The 22,515-nt window shown below is 40.5% G+C and overlaps 1 protein-coding gene across 5 annotated transcripts in view; it reads left to right on the top strand.

The window, feature by feature from the left end:
* The window catches only part of ATP13A4 (ATPase 13A4), a 122,284-nt gene that overhangs the window by 22,009 nt on the left and 77,760 nt on the right, over positions 1-22,515 (top strand). For all 5 annotated transcript variants that reach the window (XM_032869263.1, XM_032869264.1, XM_032869265.1 and 2 more), the window contains exon 2: positions 10,194-10,367. In XM_032869263.1, the coding sequence (XP_032725154.1) occupies positions 10,194-10,367 (174 nt within the window). The remainder of the gene's footprint in view (positions 1-10,193; positions 10,368-22,515) is intronic.

Raw genomic sequence — 22,515 nt, 5'->3', positions numbered from 1 at the left:
TCCCTCTTTCATTTTCTAAAATCGTATGATAAGTAACAAGTAATCATACCCGGGGAGAAAGACAAATAATAATACTTAGGGATACAATTTATTGTTGGGATAAATTCTCTATTGGTCAAAGAGTAGGGGGCTGACTTTGGAAGGAGATCATTGCTTTTCCTCTGCCCTCTATCTCTCTCTCTGTTTTTATCTGAGAGTTGTCTTAAGATCTCAGCTTTCGGAGTGCTTGGTGGCTCAGCTGGTGAAGCATCCGACTCTTGGTTTCAGCTTAGGTCATGATCTCATGGGTCATGAGATTGAGCTCCATGCTCAGCAGGGAGTCTGCTTGAAGATTCTTTCCCTTTGCCCCTCTTCCCACTCTCACTATCTCTCTTTCTCAAATAAATAAATAAATAAATAAATCTTAAAAAAAGTCTCAGCTTTCTTCTCTGAAGAATGATGTTTGGCGGAATGTTTGCTATGATTCACCAGGTGCTAATAGTCAATGATTACCATTTTTGTCCTCTCTGTTTACCAGTCTAATAATATTCCAATCTAAGGAATTATCATATAATTGGAGCCATTGGTGCACTCAACTCAAACAGTATCTGTGGGCCTGTTGTATGCTGGGAACTGTTCTACTCTGTGCCAGGATCTAGCAATGAACAAGAGAAACCAAAGCTCTGCTCTTGTGGAACTTACATGCTAGGAACAGATCACAAAGAAATAAACAAAAATATCAGAAAGAGATAAGGGCTTGTAGAGGTTTAAAATAGGATGATGTGCTAAAAAGTCATTGGGTGGCCTCTTGAGACCCTGTGGTCAAGGAAGCTGAGATCTCAATGATAAGGAGGGACCAGACTTGTCAGGCATCCCTCAGGGTTTAATAACTAACCTTAAGTCTAATTGCCCTCATAATAACAGCAGCCTATATTTGAATAATGCTTCTACCACTGTTATTCATTTCATTGTCATAACAGTTTTGTGAACAATAGTGTTCTTAACTTTTAGATGGGGTACTGACTTCCGGATGATACAATTAGTAAGTGGCAAAACAAAAACAGTCTTGAACCCAAGTGTTAGGTCTTTAAATGTGGCCTTTTCCCCTCCCTGCCCAGTCTTGGGTCTTTATCCTGTTCAGTGAGTAGACTGCCCAGACAAGCCAGTAGTCCCGCATACTGACCTATCTGTGCTTTGTTTTACGTCACTCAGACATCATTAGAAGAGAAGTTTTCATTTTAGCACCACACAAGAACCTAGAAATTGCCTCTTGCCCAAGATTGCCAGACCAGAAGATTAGGATGTTGCTGGCAGAAACCACCATCTGCTTGCTGGGTGGAGTCCCTCTTGCCTATTTCTTCTCCCTTCGCAGTTTGAGCTTGTGAAAACCTGTTTAAGGGAAACCTAAGAACTTGTTTGGGCAGCACCTACACTAGCTCATATGTGAGCAATTAATAAGAGTTCAAGCCGTGTCCCCCATGACACCTGTCAGACAAGGATGTCAGAGAGCTGAGGACAGAATGTCTTCAGGAGAGGCAGGCTGGGGTGGGGAAGGAAACAGTTTTAAGTAAGAAGGACCTGTCTCTGTTATCTAGCAGCAGGGTGAGTAAGGATATATTCTTGAACTTCTTTGAACCCTACTTTCCTTATTTCTTGCCCATGGCTGATATTAATGTCCTTATAGAGTTGTGAGGGTTAAATCAGAATGTGACAAAAAAATAAATATTTAGGGTGACAAGGACATACTAGAATTTTTTTTTACATGAACTGATTTTTCATGAGCTTCAGCCAAGCTAGATGGACAATTATTCACAGGGCAGGGTATTACTGTCTGCCACTGATGGGTGGGACAGTTTGTTTTTCAGCCTTCCAACTGGTGTGACGAAGAGGAGTTTCCATAGCCCAGGCTGGCAGCATCCTGAGCAAAGTAGAAACCGTGCTTAGTCAAAAGACACTGAAGTCCCACACATATCTCTTCTTCCTGTTCCTATAGTCGGACTTCTGCCCAGCTAGGAAGACCATAGGCAGTGGCCTCTCCCCTCTGACTTCACCCGAGGACACCAAGTTTGAGGGAAGCCACGAGAGGTCCATTTGCCGGGTGTGGAGGGGGAAAGATGGAAGTGTAAATTTTAAGGATTCAGTAACTTTTGGCCACTGGCTACCTGCAGGAGAATACACATCCTTGAATCCCAAAGTCCCTCCCAAAAGTGCAGTAATTGGTCTGACATGACTGGGTTAATTGTAACACCACAGTACGCTGACCTTCTGCCTTAAAATGACATTTTGTCCTGAAATACACTTCCATGTATTTCAGACTCCACACCTTTGCTGCGGGCTAGTTCCTTCTGATTGGAGTGACTTTTCTTCTACCCTCCTTTCCTCACTGTTGAAATTCCAAACCTCTCCAAGTCCACCTCCACGAACAATGCTCCTGGAAAGCGCTTCCTAATTATCATCTCAGTTGGACATCCTCATCTCTTTGAACCTAATAGCATTTTCTCCTAGTGTTTTTCAGATAACACTCAATATTTTCTGCCCAGAATAATATTTTAATTAATTAATTACTAATTTATTTAATTCATTATCTCCCTTGTCAGCTCCTGGAGGGTGGGAAACTTATCTCTAGCAGACCTACTTTATCCATGGCCTTAGACACAGTGGGCAATTTGAGTCGAACTTCAGGAAAGGCACCTGAAGACTTTATGCTGGGAGGTAGCACCTAAACATTTTTATGATGAGTTCCTCAATTCTGGGGCCCGACACCTGACACAGGTATCATTCCATTGTTTCCCATAGTAATTGTGTGATGTAAGGCTATAGCAAGAGAACCAGGAGTCAATGGCCAGAGAGAGGACATTCCAAGTTAGGAATGAGAAAGAAGTGAGAATCCAGAGCTGGAAATGAAATTAAGTGACATTCCAACTATTTGTCATGGGATAGTGAATGGTGGCCAGGTCACCAGACTCCTTAGGATCCCCTCAAGGCACAAGTTTGCCATGAGTTAATGGATGTCAACATTGTTAATGGAAAATGGTACTCAGCTGTTAAGTAGTGATATATTTCTTTATTTCTAAAGTCATTTTTTAGTTGGAGTAGTGATATTCTTTATCCATTTCTAAAATAATTTTTTGTAGATATTAGTATAATTAGTATACTATACTGGGAAATTATTATAGTTCACTCACAGGCATTGTGAACACACCTTTTGGTCCAGAGCAGAAGCTTGGAAAGCAGATGTCCAAATCAGTTTGTTCTTTGCAGTCCAGGCTCTTGTTTTGCCTCTGTTGACGGTAAGGAGTTTGTGAGACTCAGTCTTACCTTTAGCATCTTTTCAGTTTCTAGAGACAGACAATAAGGAAGAAGAAAAAGAAAAATGAAAGTGCTCGTCTAAGAAACCTAGCCTTAAAGATTAACTTGAGTGTAATGCAAATACATTTCCTAATGACCAAAGTAGAGCAGTATTTCAAAGTTGTTTGTGTTTCATTTTCCCTGTACCTTGGAATGACTTATTTTAGAGAATCCAAGAAATAGATAAGTTAAACTAGGGCTAGAAACAAGAAGAGTAATGGTTCATTACCTCTCCTTCCTTCCTTCCTTCCTTCCTTCCTTCCTTCTCTCCTTTCTTTCTTCCTCCCTTCCCTCTTTCCTTTAGTACAGTCACTTACTGATTTATTCATCCATTCAGCACATATCTGCTGAATACCTACTACGTGCAGATAATGTGCCAGGTGTTAGTTAAACACATTGGAGGAAACAAACTTGAAAGGATTCTGAACTGATAGAACTTAAAGTCTTGGGGTTAGAGCAGCAAGAGCAGCAAGCAAAAAATACTACGTACGAATTGTGAAAATGCTAAAAAGATGTAAAAGGTGGGTGAGGTCAGGGGCTTATCATTGTGTAGGAGACTGGCTAAGACAACTCTGAGAAGAACATACTTGAAGGAGGCTTCCGCAAACGAAAGATAGCCAGCCATGGGAAGACCCCGAGGCAGGAGAGGGTTCCAGGACTGTGTTTGGCATGGCCAGGGCAGAACAAGGTGGGACGAGAGTGGCTTAGTTTGGGGTGGGAGGCTGGTGCAGACCACAAGGGCAATTTGCTTTCTTTCTTAACACTTTAGTTTTCCTCATCTATTAAATGAGGGGCTGTACCCTTAGTGGGCACTTGTGAAGTGTGAATTCTTTTCTACCATAGATTTCAGTATCAAAATTCCCTTGGTCTCCTCTGAGTACTGAGGAGGACATCCTGGCACTAAGACTAGGGACTTGCTTAGGTTAGGTGGGGCACACTCAATACCTACTCGGGTTTCTCAACCTCAGCATTGTTTGGGGTCGGAGAAGTTTTTGTTGTGGAGGTTGACAGACAGCTGTCCTCTGCACTGTAAGATGTTTACCTGCACTAGGGGATATTTACTAGCATTCCTAGCCTCTACCTAGAAGCTATGCCAGTATCACCTATCACCTAGTTGACAATGATCCAGAATGTCTCCAGCTATTGCCAAATGTCCCCTGGAGGCAGGATCACTCCTGGTTGAGAACTACTGGCCTTCAGGAGGAGGCTATAACTCTGATGAGCAGCCTAGTATGAGATGAGAAATGAATCTGACATACGGCCTCAGGGTGGAGGAAAAGAGAAAGCATGGCAGGGATCATGAGAAACGGGAGCATCTGCTCATTTAAAGGGGAGGCATCTCTTACTCTGATCAATTCTTTCTTCCTTTTTTCCTTTAGGTACTCACAATTTGATTGTCTATATAAGCCTTGGTTCATGACATTCTCTTTACTTGGCAATGCTGAGTTGCATTTGTTCAGTTATCTCTTTAATGTGTTCTTTTTAATAAGTTGATGGCTCTACCACCCCCAGCAAAAGCTAGGACCTGGATAATAGTCTACATTTGACAATGTGGTCCTGCCTTGTCTCAGTGGGGGTACCCATTGTCCTATAGCATGTCTTCATCAATTCCTCGCCTTCATCAATCAATGCTTTCCTTTTGATGTAGCTTTCTTTTATTTAAGTCTATCCCAAAAATACACTTTAAATTTTTGTTGTTTTTAACCTTGTAAAAATGTTTCCATGCTTATGTAATTGTCTGCACCAACTTTTATCATTTACTAGTATGTTACTAAGAGTCATCCACGTTGTGGAGTGTTGCTGTAGAGTTTGAAGTGCTGTGTAAGATCCCAGTGTATGAATGTACTGCAGGGCCTCATCCTCTCTCTCACCAGATGGTTTTGGGATAGTTCCTGGGTTATTTGGTGTTCTCTAGTGGAATCTTCCAGTACAAGAATATGGGTACTGTGCTATCACAATTTCTGATTTATTTTATTATTATTTTATTTTATTTTTTATTTTAAGATTTTATTTATTTATTTGACAGACAGAGATCACAAGTAGGCAGAGAGGCAGGCAGAGAGAGGGGTGGGGGGAAGCAGGATCCCTGCTGAGCAGAGAGCCTGATGTGGGCCTCGATCCCAGGACCCTGAGATCATGACCTGAGCTGAAGGCAGAGGCTTAACCCACTGAGCCACCCAGGTGCCCATTTCTGATTTATTTTAAAGAAAAGCTAGAAATCAGAATGTTTATGTGAAAGCAATTGGGGGACCGATATAAAGTTTTAAGAAATTCTTACCAGGCCAAGAAGAAACCTGTCTGCAGGTCATTCTTCTTGAGCCTCCAGTTTAAGATTTCTAGATTCAGTCATTCCGGTTGAGAATATCTCACATTGATCTAGAAGTCAAATGAACTTAGGAGACCCTTGGGAAATCATCCTTCAGCATTGAAGTGTTGAGCAAGAAGCTACTGAGGTAGAAATTGGAGTAAGGTGTGTGGTTGGGATAAAGAGTGACGTAAATTGCATTCATTTAGTACAATTTAGTACAGTGAAACATTCTCTTCACACCCAAAATTTGGAAATAAGGGAAAAAAGATTATCTTAAGGAAGAGAAACTTAAAAAAAAAAATCACTTAAACTTTCAAATATTTAGTGGAGCCAGTAAAGAAATGCAAAATTGTCTTAAAGAGAATAAATGGCTTCCAGGCTAATGGGATTTTACCATAATTTGATTGAATGAATTATAATGATTAAAGAAGGCATGTCAGTCAGGGTTGGAGATGGTCATAGAAGAGTCTTTTTAAGCACCATGCTTGCATACGGCTACACTGGCAGGACAATCAGGCTCGGAGACAGCGCTGTTGGGAAAAGAAAAACTCTTAATACCTACCCATGTATTCATCTGGTCTTGGGACTGTTGCATACATCTCACTCTCTCATTCCAACTAGTCTCTTGGACCTGGTGACCTTGAATCTTATCTGTGAGAGAAGTTCTGCTAGCTAGCTCTGGGACTAGAATGCTGAGAGCCACTCTCAGGACTTGGCGAGCCCCCAGATGATGACATTACCCTAGAAGTTTCCTGGAGTCAGCCAATGCCCTGCTCTCATCACTCTCTCATGTGCATTTCCAGAAGCATTTTCTTCATACTTCTACACTCATTAAATGCTCACTTAGTATCAGGCCCTAAGTTCAAGTACAGAATGTAAACTATGGAAGGATCAGCCTTGATTCAGCCTCAAGAACCTTCTAAGGAAGGGTTTTACCTAGACTGTGGGAGCTCTCTGAATCTCTATGGAGAAGTCTATTTGTATGCATCTGTGTGTATTTTTTTCTGGCGATAGGGTCTATAGACTTAAGGGGCTCTGTTGGCTGAGGTAGTTGAAACCACTGCTTTGGAGAGCATAAGTCTGACTTCTTGAATATTGGGGTTCTGCAGAGGAGAAGACCTGGACTCCTGGCAGCCAAAGATTAAGCCCTTAGGGATGCAAAGGACCTAGATCTCCAGGGACAGAGGGAACAGAAGAATCTGTGGGTAGCAGGAAAGAGAAAGAAAGGGACAGTGTGCTATTTCATAATGCATGTAGACTGCCATGAGTGTGATATTCTTTTGACATTTTCTCAATATTCTCTCTTTCTCTTTCTCTCTCTCTCTCTCTTTTTTTTTTTTTTTTTTTTTTTTTTGGCTGATTTATTCCTTTTTGTGGGAGGTAAGTGTAGGTGGAGTGCAGAGTAGCCAGAAGGTTCCCTCAAGAATTTTCAGGGATGTGGGAGGCACTCCATAATGTAGGAAGTAAACTGCTACAGGGTAATAACAAACAGCACCATGCTAATTTTTGCAATTTTAAATCCAATACCTATTAATAGTCCCTGCAAAGCAATTTACTTCCAGTCAGTATAATTCAACTTATGTCAATAAGCAATAATTGAACACTCCTTATCCACTTTATTCCAGCCTTTCTACTAAAAGTTTGACAATGGATTATTGGTCACGAGCTATTAACTGAGGTAGTGTCCACAGAACTGAAGGCAGGTAGGCTTTGAAAGCAACACTCTGGTGTAACCAGGGGATATTTACCTGGCCTGGCTGTGACACTTCTCGTCTACTGCTGTACCAGTGTTTTTATTAGTAGCACCCAATTCAGATGACAATTTATATAGTCATTTTTCTATATAACCATTATATTGCTCTAACCTTGTTTGTTCTTATCTGTTTATGTGTCTCTTTTTCCATTAAACTGAGCTCCTTGAGGTTAGCGACATCATCTCATTCATCTCTGTGTCTAGCACATGTCTGCTCTTTTGGTGGACACTTAAAAATTATTTGTTACATTGAACTGAAATCCAAGGCAGAATGAAGAAGAACCTTAGAGTGGAAATGACCAGCTCACGTTATCTGCCCTGTGCTGCAGAGGTCTAGACCAGAGGTCTAGTTTTGAGTTATTTATGAGCTTTATGCTTTGAGAAACTTATTTAATCTCTTTCAGCTAAATGGAAGAGTAGATGCAAAGTGCTTCATGAAGGGCTTCGAAGTGCTCAATAAATCTTAGCTACTATCATTGTTACCAATAATAGTTGTCAATCACATCTATTATATATAATAACTTTAAACTTCAGTTTTCTTAGCTGAAAGTTGAAGGTAATAATTCCTGTTTACATTATTTCGATAATGAATATGAAGACAATTTAGAAACTATAGAGGGCTCTCATGGCATAGGCCATAAAAGAATACATGGTAACAGAGATATCTGTGCTTCTAGAATTGGTGTAACTCGGACATATTACATGGGGGGCTCAATTCATGGGCAATAAAAAGAAACTTTTAAATATAACATTCAAAAAAATATGATACCATGTCTGGGTTGTTAGGTAGAAGTTGACCTGTTCCAAACTGTAGAAACATTAAAAAGCACATGGGAAAAGATAATGGGGTAGACTCAGAACAGGTATGGGATTTAGGATTGGGATCCTGTTCAATATGGGGTCAACAAAACATTGCTTCAAGAATGATGAGCGGGCAGAACAATTTCAGGCCTGGCAGCTGGAGAGCAAGAGCTTGAGTTTGGGACAAGAGAGGATTCATGTCAAGAGAGACATTCTAGTTTTCAAAATTGGCCAAGAGCTTATGTTTTTGAGTTAGTGTGAATACTTTATCCAAGGCACGCCAAATGTGGACAATACCGAAGGCAGACAGTCAGCACCCATAGACACTGCTAATATGAGGAAGGCCCCCCAAAATTACACATGTAAGCGCCTTTAGCCAAGGATCACAGAAACCCTTCTGATAATGTAATCTTTATCAAGGAGACAAGGAAGGTAGCTGATTTAGAGTTGTGTGTTCCAGCTCCCTTGTTATCCTAACAGGCAGTCCTAGCAGGAGCAGAATGATTGACATGAGGAATTCTTAGATCTAAATGCCAATAACTGAGGGGTAGAATTTCAGGTCTACTTCAGGGGAAATGGTTAGATGGTAGTAGAAGCAGCAGCAACTAGCAGCATAAGCAGCAGCAGCAATAAACACATGTGTAGCCCTTACGCGTAGTAACTTATTTAATCTTTACCATAACCCTGTGAAGTGGGTTCTATCACCACCCCCATCTTATGGATGAGAAACCGAAGAATAAAGAGGCTAAATAACGTGCTCAGGGTCATACCCAGCAAGTGGTAGAGTTAGGCTTTGAATCCAACGTGTCTTGGTCCAGAGAATATGCTTTTTTTAAAAAAAAATTATTTTTTTAATTTCTTTTCAGTGTACCAGAATTCATTGTTTATGCACCACACCCAGTGCTCCATACAATATGTGCCCTCCATAATACCCACCACCAGGCTCACCCAACTTCTCACCCCCGCCCCTTCAAAACCCTCAATTGTTTTTCAGAGTCCATAGTCTCTCATGGTTCATCTCCCCCTCCAATTTCCCTCAACTCCCTTCTCCTCTCCATCTCCCCATATCCTCCGGGTTATTTCTTATGCTTTTAATGAAGATACTTGATTTCTCAGTTTTGGCCACGAGGATCAGTATAATGGATACCTTTGACTTTGTGTGATAGAACTGTGGAACTGAGGCCTTAAACTTTAGGGCTGGTTTTCCATTCTGTCTCAGGTTGTACTTGGAAGGAAGAAGGTTGTCCAGATTTTAAATATATTAGAAGACTCTTCTCTTGCCATATTTGTATCATTCAGGGTTTCAATTCCCCTCCCAGCTCATAGCAAGGGCTCAATAACCCAAATAGTTTCTATGAATTTTCCCCCGTGCTGTGAAATTCTTTGTGCAACTGAACAAAGGTGGAGGGTGGGAATGCACAGCCCCACCCTAAACCCCTGACAGCAGGTTCGCAGTTAGTTACTCACCCTCTTGTGGGTCAAACACTTTCATCACATCCAGACTACACCCTCAAAGCCTGGTTCTCTCCTGCCCATGTGACTGCTGGTCATCTGGTCCTCCCATCACATAGCTCATAGTCATGTCTGTGAAGGCTATGGATCAAACATGGATTTGACTCTTGGAAACAGAATTCTTAGCTTGGGGCCCTTGGCCAGGTCTTTCCATTCAAGCTTTCTGAGCTCAACCTTACCATTTATGAATGAGGGTAATATCATTCTATTCAAGGAATGTTTAAGAGACTTAAGATAATGTATCTCTTAACATAGTGTTTGGCACAGAGTAACCAGGTGCTCGAATGATAGCAACTAAGTTTCCCAGTTTGATTGTGACTTCCTGGAGGCCTGGGAACACGTGGTATTTTGTTAGGGATTCTTCTCCAGTTTCTCACTCTCTCCTTGACTTCTTCATTCTCCGTCCCCTGTTTTATCACCCAAATCCCAATTGGTTGATTTGCTATTTACTGTACTTAACCGATATTTGGGGTCATTTTGATTCTTCCCCAGGAGATATTTGGCTACCGGACTCAAGGCTGCCGGAAAACCCTCTGTCTTGCTGGATCCATCTTCTCATTTGGGATCCTCCCCTTGGTGTTTTACTGGAGACCTGCTTGGCATGTGTGGGCAAATTGTGTCCCATGTTCCTTACAAGAGGCAGATGTCGTGTTGCTGAGGACAACGGTAAGTGTGCATCTGGCTTTGTACCTGGCGGCCCTTTCTCTTGGACAGCTCATTGCAGGATGGCTGTGGGAGACGTGCACATGGAAAGTTCCATCACAGCCTTGCATTTATTTACCAAGAACTCAATAATTTGTGTATGACAGGATTTCATTAAAAAGACCTGCTTCACAGGATATTCCTTCTAAACTTGTGAGTCTTGTGAATATTAGAGCCTATAGAACCCTCTGAACAGCTGAAAGTAATGGGTAATGTGAAGTAGTTAAGGCAGGCAGCAAGATACAAAGTTCACATGGATGCTTCTCCCATGTCCTGATGTATCTACTATCCTAGTCCCCCTCGAGCAACTCTGCAGCAAGGGATGGGAAGAGGTAGGGAGGAGAGAGGGAGGATACTGTCTTCTGTTGATTTGAGAAAGCCACAATCTTTGAGGGAGTGTGTTGCGTCCTGCAGATAAGCCAGGTGAAAAAAAAAAAATAAAAGGCAGCCATCTTGTTCTGAGTTCATTGTCTCTCTCTCTCTCTCTCTCTCTCTCTAATACAAAGTGCTGGTGTTAGGCGAGTTTCCTTGAATTTGCTCAGCAAATACTTCCTCCTAGCATTCATTCCACTTAGACAATGTGTGTCGTTCCTGTTCCTGCTGCCATGTCAGCTCCACAAGGGAAGGGATTATCTCTAATTAGCTAATTGCTGCATTAGTTCCTGCATGTGGTGGGGATTCCATAAATACATAGTGGCCAATAGGCTGAAGTGGCTCTTCCCATTGATAGGAGTCAAGATACAGTCTCACGGAACGATCTGTCCCTGACTGACTTTTAGTGAGCGTTTCTCACAACACATCAGCCCAAATGACCCAGAATGACAGCGAAACTATTGATAAATCAACCTCTGCTGGGCTGTTAGCACCTCTTTATATATAGCATTCTCTCGAGGTAAACACAGTATTTAATGCGGCGAGAGGGGAGGATAGCAACAAGTCATAAGCATGAAACCAGAGGTACCTCCTTCCAAGCTTTACTATCATTCTCAAGGGCCAACGCTCTTGCTGCTGCAGAAACAACCTCAGGAACAGAAAAGCTTCCTGCCTTTCAGAGTGTACCGCCAGACTCTCTGGATCTGAGAATGACTGGCTGGCTGGCCTAGCTGTACTGTCTGAGACTGCAGGCAGAGCCAAGGCACAGACAGGAATAGGAGGAAACAAGCATGGCAATGGAAGGGAGGAAAATGAAAGAACTTGAGGGGAAGGTGTGTAAAGGGAAAATGAAGAGGGAGAAAAGAGAAAGAAACATCCAGTAAGAGAAACAAACAAATTGTCAACCAATAGGGAACGAGTGTACCGTTTGGGATTCGGAGTCAAGAGGTCCTAGCACTCCAGATGTGTGACCCCTCGGGAGTGTTACCTGACCTTTCAGGACCTCGATTTCCCTACTTGGGAAATAGGCCTAGGAAGAGTACTTGTTCTTGAGTGCGTTGGTGTGAGGATGAAATGAGGTTGTGGATTGAAAAGCCCGTTGCAAACTGTAAAATATGTGATCAAAGATCATTTTAATTGTGAGTGAGTGTGTGTGTGTGTGTGTGTGTGTGTGTATTATTGCTGAGGCAGCTCTGACAGCTTGCTTTACAGAAGAGTCTGCTCTGGGCTAGGTGCCCCACATATAACAGGCTGCTTTCTGGAAGCTGTGCCCTCCCCTTTTGAGCCAGGAGCATTCCCTTCCAGGATGGGGGACATGGGAAAGAGGTCTAGGGCCTTCGAATCCCCAGTATTCACCCGTGCTCCATGAGGTCACCTCTCCCGGTGGCATGCGGTCAACTTTGCACCTGGCTACATACTGGAAAAAATTTAAAAACACTGGTGCCTTAGGGTGCTGTGTTCCATTCTCTTCCTCTTTGTTTCTTTCAAAGTGTTTTAAGCCCCTCTCCCATCTCACTGCCCTCCATAACTAATCAGAGCCATCTAAACCAGCTTCAATCTTGCCTTTTTCATCTTGATTTCAACTTTAATTTTTAATTACCTCCTCTTACGTGTCATCTTAAATGGATTTGCTATGCCAGAAACTCTCCAAATAAATGAGGTTCTAAATTAGTCTTTATGGAATTAGACAAGAACTCAATTATACCAAACATTCTTACAATCTGAGCTTTAGATGAAAAGAAGCTTTGGTCACCAATAGTTTAAAAGTCTGTGGCTAGGTTATTTGCATGAAATGACACCTTAAAATTTTTTTATTTGAATTATATTGTGATAGCTGGACTATAAAGACCTCCCATTAAGGAGGGCTAAGAAAACTACTACCTGAAAATGTGTTGTATGTCTATTTTTCATGTTATTAAAAAATCAGTACTTGGTATTTATCATCAATCACACACTGGTAAGATTACAGATCATTAACACAGACACTGATGAGGTAGTCATTTTTTAACATTAAAAAAAGTGGGGGGGCGCTGATGTACTGACTAAAAAGTCTTTAGTGCTCAGTTTATTTTCAGTTTCCCATCTCTTATTAAGCTCCTCTAAGAGTGAGATTTTTCCAAAATACAAGAGTAATTACACTTTTATTTTGTAATTTTAAAAGTGGCATTTTATTCATTATTCATCTACTTCTGAATTTTAACTGATATCTGTAGGGTTGCCACATTTCTATGCAAATACCATGATTTACATTCATTGGTGTTTTGAATTCAGATGCTACTGATAATTTCCATAGTTTTCATCTTTATTATAATTACAGATGCATTTTTTTTTCCTTTCCTGTCATATGTGACATGTTGTCAAAGACTCATGATGTGCAGAGGAGAATGTGATGATTAGTTACTAGGCTGAGTCAGGGTGTTTTATTTCAGTGTTTTAATGGGGAGCATTTTTCTTCAGTTTCACCTAAAGATGTCAGTGCTGGGGGTCTTAGTTAGAAAACTCAGAAATTCTTCAACTCAGCCATGCAAATGGCATCCGAAGACCACGAGCCCCGGGATGCTCTTAGCCACCAATATTTGTATTCACGTATTCTGGATTCCTGACTCATCTTTCACTCCTTCTCTGTGGTCTGGTCTCTCCAAACCCAGGGGCCTCCCATCAACGCCGTTTCCCAAGGGAGCCAGACACTTTTTGTCTTTGCTTTTACTCATAACATTTCTTCTGCTATTTTCTAACCTGTTCATTCATTCAGTTATTTATTCATTCGCTAAATACTTCCTGAGCGCCAATCATGTACCAGACATTGTTATAGGTACCGGGAATACAGCTATGACCCAAACAGATGGAAATCCCTGTCCAGTAGAGTGACATTCTGGTGAGGAGTCAACTCGTACATGCACACACTCACACGCACGAGTATAGAAAGTAGGTGTTCTACTGCTTTGTGAAAACCTAGTCATCCCTCAGCCGTCTACCTCCTTTTCCATTGCTGATCCATTCTCTGCCTCAATTCTGGGGGGAATTAATTACCTTTCCTTCCTTCTCCTTTAGTTCCGTATTTTCACCTCTGACTGCTATAATGCTTTCTGCAATCTGCCCTGTATTAAAATGCTAATTCATTTCACATTTTATAAAACAGAATTTCATTGACTATTTCATATAATTTCCATAACAATGCTGGGATATGGGCACTATCATCTGTCTCTATTTTACAGATGAGGATACAGGTAACAGCTTTGCAGTCTAGAAAGCCTAGTAAATGTCACCTAGGATTTCCCTCCCCCACTCCTCTCTCCCTCTTTTCCTCCTTCCCTCCTTAATAAATTTGATGAACACACGTTGTGTGCCAGCCACAGGGCTAACTCTGGACAGGGAGTGGGGTATAACAATTAGTCAAATCAAAGTTCTTGACCTCATGAAGTTTACTAGATCACTAAACAAATAAACATAAATATCTAATTGTTATAAGTGCTGCTCAGGAAAGATTCATAGTTATGGTAAGATTATAAGACAGGATAGGGCTTTGACCAAGTCAAGGAGGCTTTCCAATCTCCAAAGGATAATGAGTCAAAGGTGATGGTGGCTGGTGGGGAGGGGCACCTGGGAAATGGCTCAGGAAAAGGTAATAGTATGGACAAAGAACTTGCACCTGTCTTCTGACTCTGTAAATCCAGAGTTTTTCCTCATTATGCTATATTCATTTATTTATAGTTTTTATTTTATTAGATTATAGGCTTTTTCAAGACAGTAACTGTGACTTACTTTTCACTCTCCACATCATCTAGTACGTGGCCACAGCAGATGCTCAATATTTATTTAATACAATTAAATAAATTGAATTTAATCTGTAATAAATGGTCTCATGGTTTTTACCAGCACTTTCCTACAAAGATGCTAAAGTGAAGAGTCAAGGCTGAGAAAGTAAGGGAAGACAGTATTATATTTCTTTTAGGTACACATTCCCTCTTCTGAATCACCTTCCCCCACCCCTTATTTCAACATGGTTTTTCCTTAGACGTCCAACCAGAGAGCCCTGAGATTTTGTGGGCTCTCCTATCAGAAATGATTCTATGTTAAGAAAAATAGTTTGTCTTTCATAACACAGGGCTATTTATTTATTGACTTATTTTTTTTAGTGTACACTTTAATCCTAATCATCTATTATACCCATCCCCCTCCTACCTCCCTTCCAGTAACCATCAGTTTTTTTGTAGTAAAAGTCTGCTTCTTGATTTGTCTCTCTCTGTTTCTCTCTTTTGTCTCCTTTTGCTTGTTTGTTTTGTTCCTTAAATTCCACATGTGAGTACAATCATGTGGTATTTGTCTTTCTTCGACTGACTTATTTCACTCAGCATTATACTTTCTAGCTCCATCCATGGCTTGCAAACAGCAAGATTTTGTTCTCTTTTGGCTGAATAATATTCGTGTGTGTGTGTGTGTGTGCGCGCGCGCGCGCACACATCTTCTTTACCCATTCATCTTTTGATGCACACTTGAGCTGCTTCTATAATTTGGCTATTGTAAACAATGCTGCAATAAACATAAGGGTGCATATATCCTTTCAAATTAGTGTTTTTGTATTTTTTTGTGTCAATATTCAGTAGTGCAATTACTGTATCATACAGTAGTTTTATTTTTATTTTTATTTTTTGAAGAACAGCCATACTGTTTTGCATAGTGGCTGCATCAGTTGGCATTCCCACCAACAGTCTATGAGGACTCCTTTTCCTCCACATCTTCACCAACACTTGTTTCTTGTGTTTTTTAGCCATTCTGACAGGTATGAGGTGATATCTCATTGTAGTTTTGACTTACATTTTCCTGATGATGAATGATATGAACATCTTTTCATTTGTCTTTTGGCCATCTGTATGTCCTCTTTGGAAAAGTGTCTGTTCATGTCTTCTGTCTCTTTTTAAATTGGATTATTTGTTTTTTGGGTGTTGAGTTGTATCAGTTTTTTATATATTTTGGATATTAACCCTTTATCAGATGTGTCATTTGCAAATATCTTTTCCCACCCACTAGGTTGCCTTTCAGTTTTGTTGATTGTTTCCTTCACTGCACAGAAGTTTTTATTTTGATGTAGTCTTAATAGGCTTTTTTTCTTGCTTTTATTTCTCTTACCTCAGAAGACCTATCTAGTAAAAATGTTGCTATGGCTGATGTAGGAGAAAGTTCCACCTGTGCTCTCTTCTAGGATTAAAAAAAAAAAAAAGAAAAAGATTTTATTTATTTATTTGTCAGAGAGAGAGAGAGAGCACAAGCAGGGAGAGTGGCAAGCAGAGGGAGAAGCAGGCTTCCACTGAGCGAGGAGCCTGATGTGGGACTCAATCTCAGGACCCTGGGATCATGACCTGAGTTGAAGGCAAATGCTTAACCGACTGAGCCATCCAGGTTTCCCTGTTCTAGGGTTTTTATGGTTTTAGGTCCTACATTTAGGCCATTGATCCATTTTGAATTTATTTTTTATGTACGGTGTGAGAAATTGGTCCAGTTTCATTCTTTTGCATGTAACTGTCCATTTTCTTAACACCATTTGTTGAAGAGACTGTGTTTTTGTCATTGCATATTCTTTCCTACTTTGTCAAAGATTAACCAACCATATAACTGTGGGTTTGTTTCTGGGTTTTCTACTACTTCCACTGATCTATGTGTTTATTTTTGTGCCAGTACCATACCATTGTGATTACTAACAGAGGGCCGTTTGTATTGTGATTTACAGTTTGCAAGATATTTGCAAATATGTTGCCTCACATGGTCTTTTCTGGTAGAGATTATTTCCCCCCCTCCCCTGCCATTTTACAGATGGAAGCATAGAGAACTTTAAAGAAAAGTTCAGGGTCCCATAGCTGTAAGCAGTGAAAGAAAAACTTCTGTCCAGAGCTGAACTGGAGTTGGAACTGGGATCTTAGTACCCTCCGGCCAGTAAGCAGGCTCCAGAGAGGCAATACTGTAAAACGGTAGAAGAGTGGAGTCTGGAGCCTGACTGCCTGGGTTTATTCCCAGTGTTGCTCTTGACCTACTTTGAGCAATGTAGTAGCTTAGGCTGCCATAATAGCATACCACAGACGGGGTGCCTTAAACAATAAAAACTTATTTTCTCAAGGTTCTGGAAGCTAGAATTTCGAGATCAAGGTGTTGGCAGGATTAGTTCCTGGTGAGACCTTTCTTCTGGCTTGCAAAGGACCAAATACCCTCTCTCTGTGTTCTCACGTGTTAGAGGGAGAGGTTTGGTTCTTTCTCTTCTCAGAAGGGCACCAGCCCTATTGCATTAGGACCTCACCCTTATGGCCTCACTTAATCTTAATTACTTCCTAAAGTCTTTATCTCCAAATGCACTCACACTGGGGGATAGGGCTTCAACATATGGAACCAATCCATAATAGGCAAGTTACTTAGCACATCTTCACCCACTTTGCCTCTACTTACTCTTCTTGTGTTAAGTGGCGCTAACAATAGTGCCTGCCATATTGTCATGAGAAATAAATGAGATGGTACATGTAAGGTGCTTTGATGAAATCCAGGCCTGGCATGTAGTCATTCCATGGGCCTTGGTCACTACACACTTTGTAAAACCAACTTTGACTTTTTATTTGTTACTTCTTACTATGCCCCACGTCTCCAGACATTTTGGACAATTAGCAAACTCACTACCCATTATTCCTTCAGAAAATGATAGTGAATACAAGCAAAATACTTAATCTCCCCAAAAGTATATGCTGAATTGTTCAGAATTTCCTTTTTTTTTTTTTTTCGGTATACAAACATAGATATAGCTCTTGTTTTGTCATACAACTTCCCTGCTTTGTCCTGTCTTCATACCACTATACCTCTCCCCTTTTTCTGGCAACATGTACCGAGAGTACTGAGACAATAATTAGTGAGAGATTTCTTTAATGCACAGAACTTTCTTTCTCTATTTTATAACTAAATCCTACATTCTAGCCAATGTCAACTTTTTCCAGCTAAGCAACTTTGGGAATATTAGGTCAAGCTATTAAGAGTATCAGTGGGTATGACCAAGAAGGAGAAAGGAAAGAAAAAAGTGATAATTAAAAATAAAAAGAATAATATTTTGCCAAAATCATGGGTCTGTAAAGACTAAAAATAGTGTTTTAGAAAGAACCTGAAAAATGTAAGTTATTATTACTTTATTCATAATCCTCTAAGTACTTCATCTTAGCTAGAGTTTATGTTTTTAGCATTATGATGTATCCACGTCCAAATGAAAAATACTGCCATTCTGATACCTCTTTGGAACTTTGCAATGGGTTACTTTTCATCATCTTTTTAAATTTATTCTTTTATTATTATTATTTTTTTTTGGTAAAGATTTTATTTATTTATTTGAGAGAGAGCACAAGCAGGGGGAGGAGCAGAGGGAGAGGGAGAAGCAGGCTCCCCATTGAGCAGGGAGCCCATGGGGCTCAATCCTGGGACTCTGGGATCATGACCTGAGCCAAAGGCAGACAGACATTTAACTGACTGAGCCACCCAGGCATCCTGGGTCACTTTTCTTCTTAAGGCAATCTCAGAAGTACATTTTGTGTAGCAAACTCTTACACAAGGTCAGTCGCAGCATTGGCATGAACTTAAAGTGACCATTATACTACTCTGAAAGTCCAACAGATGTGTATTACAAAATGTTGTAAGAAGATAAGCAAGGCCACTTGCTTTGTGCAAATATAAAAGTTAGCCTGGCATTTCAAAGTTCAGAAATTCCAAGACCACAGGAAATTAAAAAATGCCCAGTGGCCACCCCCCCCGCACTCCTCGTCACCCCCGCACACCTAGGTCAAACAAAGTTCCCCTGTGTACATTCAGTTCTTTGAAATGCGCTCTTGAATTATTTTAAATTCTACTCTTTAAATTCAGGGACTGAGCTGGTTAATTCTCTTGATAAAAAGAAGGTAAAGCCTGCTCAAGGAGCCTGGAGGTGTTAAAAGCCTAGACTTGCCAAGCAAACAGTTTGGATTATTTGCATTACAAAGCAGTTATTTAAAGTGGTCGCTCCTCCGGTGCACTTAAATCTCTATGGATCATTAACTGCTTGAGAGAGCAGGGAAACAGAGTGAAGTGGAATAGCCATTTCCAGGTAAAACTGCTTCTTTTTCAGAAAGGAAAAATAAATAGAAAGACTCTCAGAGACTCTCACATTTCCTCAAAGGGAAAACGAAGTGCTATTTACAGAAAGCTCTCAGGAACAACACGCTGTGGAAAATAAGGCACAGAGCCATAGGACAACCAGTATTTGTTGCACTCAGCAACAGGCCAGACTGTGGACCAGGTGCATTATGTGTTATTGCATTTAATTCTTAAAACAACCGTAACATGTCGTATTCTCAGCCCCGCTTGCCGGATGCAGAAATTAGGCTCAGAGAGTTGCAGTGATGGTCAAGATGGTTCAGACCTGAAATCTGTTCAGAAAGGGGTCTGTGCTTTTTCCGTATTGGGCGACGCCAGACCAAAAACCGGGAGAAGCTGTTGGTGTTAATCAGAGCGACCACCTCACAACTGACACACTTTCCCCTCCATCTTTTTACCTGCTCTTTTTTCCTTAAAAAGTTGGGTAAATTTCTTAAAAAAAAAAAAAAAGAATAATTTTACAGAGTGTTTAACATGGCAATAAATGAGAAAAATCAATATTATTACCCACTCTAAGAAAAATAGTTGTCTCTCTATTGGTATCTTTCCTAGACCTATAGAATTATAGTTTGCATTATATCAGTGGTCTGGGTGGCTCAGTTGGTTAAGTGCTGGACATTTGACACTTGATTTTGGCTCAGGTCATGATTTCAGGGTGGGGAACTTGAGCTTGGGGTGGGGCTCACTTTGCTGCCCCTCCCACCCCCAAGACACTCCCATGCACTCTCTCTTTCAAAAAAAAAAAAAAAGATTTATACATTTGCATTATATAGAATTATGGGTTATAGGAGTTGGGGGGGTAAGAGTGATGGTAAGAAATAAACTTAAAGGCAACTATATCCAAATACCTTTGATTTAAATATGATACAGTTTATGTAATAAGATGGAGGCATATAGATGAATTTTGGTTGCATACTGACCTAGATGAAGGCATGCAGTTGGTGCATTAGATTATCATTGGCCTGGGAGAGCTTGGGAGTTCCAGTATTCCACTTTGCCATTCCCTTTTTAGGCATTATAATCAAGAGGTCTATTTGCTGCCTCACGGGGCCAAGGGGTGACAGCTTGGTTTTAGGAATCAGATTCTCTGCTGCCAAAAGAGCAGAGATTGTGAAAAACTGGATGCTATTTGTTACATAATGCAGATTTCATGGTAATTTTCATACATGAGCAAAAAAACATGGACAACTTGTTGAAACAAAGAGGAAGGAGTCAAGATTTGGAGTAGGAAGACCTGGCTTTAGGTCTCCGTTCTGGCCTTGCTGCCCATACCAGACTGGTCTGGCCTGAGCCTTGTTGATGGAGTACTTGGAACAGAAATGCTAAATAAATGTTAACTATTTCTTCTTATTGTTAGATATTCAAACAAACCCCCCTTACAACAATATTCCCTTTGACGTGATCAAAGGCAGAATCATATAATGTTGAACTGTATCATTGTCAAGATATGTCCTATGGAGTTGTTGCCTATCCTACAATACCCAGAACACGTCCACCAGTTCAGTGGCTCAATCATTAGAAATGTAACCATTTTCTGTCATTTTTAGGCTCTGAAGTTAACTTCATAGAAATCTAATTTGATTTAGTTATATACTTACTGGTTTTTAGAATTAATCCATTAACTTTCAAATTTCTACTACTTTCCCCCTTCCTTATGTCCATCCCCTTCCTTCTCCTTCCCTTTCTTTCTCTTCCCTCCTCGTCCTCCCTTCTCTCCCTACACCTTTTGCTTTGTTTTCCCCTCTTCTGCCTCTACCCTACTTCTTTATCTCTCCCCGGTTTAGTCTCTGGCTGTCTCTCAGAAGCTGTGTTAGGCCCGGCTGAACACAGATACCCATCAGAAGCAGTCCCTACCCACAGTTCAAGAGGAGTGATAAGGTGACAGGTAAAGGATCAAGTACCCTGATATTTTAGGGGAAAGAGGAATTGAAGAGTTTCCCATAATGTGAAATTTGAGCTGGACCCCATAGGATGGTTAGGGTCTAGCCTTATGAAGGCTTAAAGAGAGTAAAGACTGATGTGTAATCCAGGCTGAGGAAGCTAAAGGAGCAAAGCCATGGAGGTGGGCTTCTCTTGAGGAAAATCAGCGTAAGAGATTAGCTCCAACAACAAGTGTATCTTCTGCTCTTGTCCTTTTGCAGCAGCGGCTGGTATACTCTTCCCCACAAATGTGGGTTTGGTGGAGAAAACTCCCAGCTCTGATCTACATTCCTTAGGCATCAAATTATTTTTCAGGCTGGACTTCCCTTGCCACCCTTCCTAGCTCCCGAGGTATCCCAGTCATCCTAGTGGATTTTATGCATAAGATTTACCCATTCCATTTAATTCTTTTGGACTTTGACATCGTTTTAGTTGTTTAAAACTGTTCATGTAAAAATGATGAACATCTTTTTGCACAAATATGGGTTTTTTTAAATGTTTATGGTTATTCTTTAGGGGTACATTTCTAAAAATAAAATTACAAGGTTATAAATATGATTTTTAAAAATAAATCATATGTAACTGTCAAATTTGCTTTGTTAAAAAATGAGACCTCACTAACCTGTGGGGATGCCTCTCTAACAAAACCTTTATCATTTTGAAAATATTGCCTATTTTTGTACACAAACTATGGATCTTCATTGTTTTCACTGGATTTCTATTACTTATTAACCCAACCTTCAATATTCACATTTCACCTTTTTGTCTTTTCTGAATTGTTATTTCAGTTTTACTCCCAGTGTTTGTCTTCTAGTTTGCACCAACAAAGTATTAACCCTTCATTGTATATGTTACAAATACTTGCCTGTCATATTTTTCTTGTCATTTACATATAAGAGTAAAAATTTTTTAATGCTTACATAGTAAAATAAATCAGCCTTGTTTTTTCTGGAAAAAAAAAAAGATTTGCTCATTCCAGATAATAACCACAGTTATTACTGTGTCTGTCTCTGAGGTACCATTGTAGTACCTGTTACTCAATCCAGCACTACTCATTCTAGTTTTATTCTGTGATGAAGTCAGCAGTGAACTTCAAAGGAAGGGGTTTCAGTTAAGATCATGAAGGAAGGTAACTTCTTGAATCCTACCTATGCTAACCTTCTGACAGTTACCTTTGGGCGCCTTCAATCCATGCATTCAGTCACGGACAAACATCCATTCATTCACTTTCACTGGGCAGGTCACAGTTCTCCACATGGACAGGGATATAAGGGACAATAAAACATGTTTTCTACCTTCTACCTTTCTACCTTCTACTTTTCTACCTTTCTACCTAGTGGTCTAAGTGAACTAAGAGAATACAAAGCAAACACTGAGTAAGATGGAACTGGAGGGGGTTATGCTAAGTGAAATAAGTCAAGCAGAGAAAGACAATTATCCTATGGTTTCACTCATATGTGAAACATTAGGAATAGCACAGAGGGCCACAGGGGAAGGGAGGGAAAACTTAATGGGAAGAAATCAGTGCCTGAGACAAACCATCGGAGACTCTGGACTCTGGGAAGCAAACTGAGGATTTCAGAAATTAGGGAGGTGGGGGGATAGGGTAATCATGTGTTGGGTATTAAGGAGGGCACGTGTTGTGATGAGCACTGGTTGTTGTACACAACTA

This window comes from Lontra canadensis, unplaced genomic scaffold (genome assembly GCF_010015895.1).
Source record: "Lontra canadensis isolate GAN:19392208 unplaced genomic scaffold, GSC_riverotter_1.0 scaffold38, whole genome shotgun sequence".
Classification (NCBI taxonomy): Eukaryota; Metazoa; Chordata; class Mammalia; order Carnivora; family Mustelidae; genus Lontra; species Lontra canadensis.
Note: the sequence above shows the minus strand (reverse complement) of the source record. Positions and strands in the feature narration are given on the sequence as shown.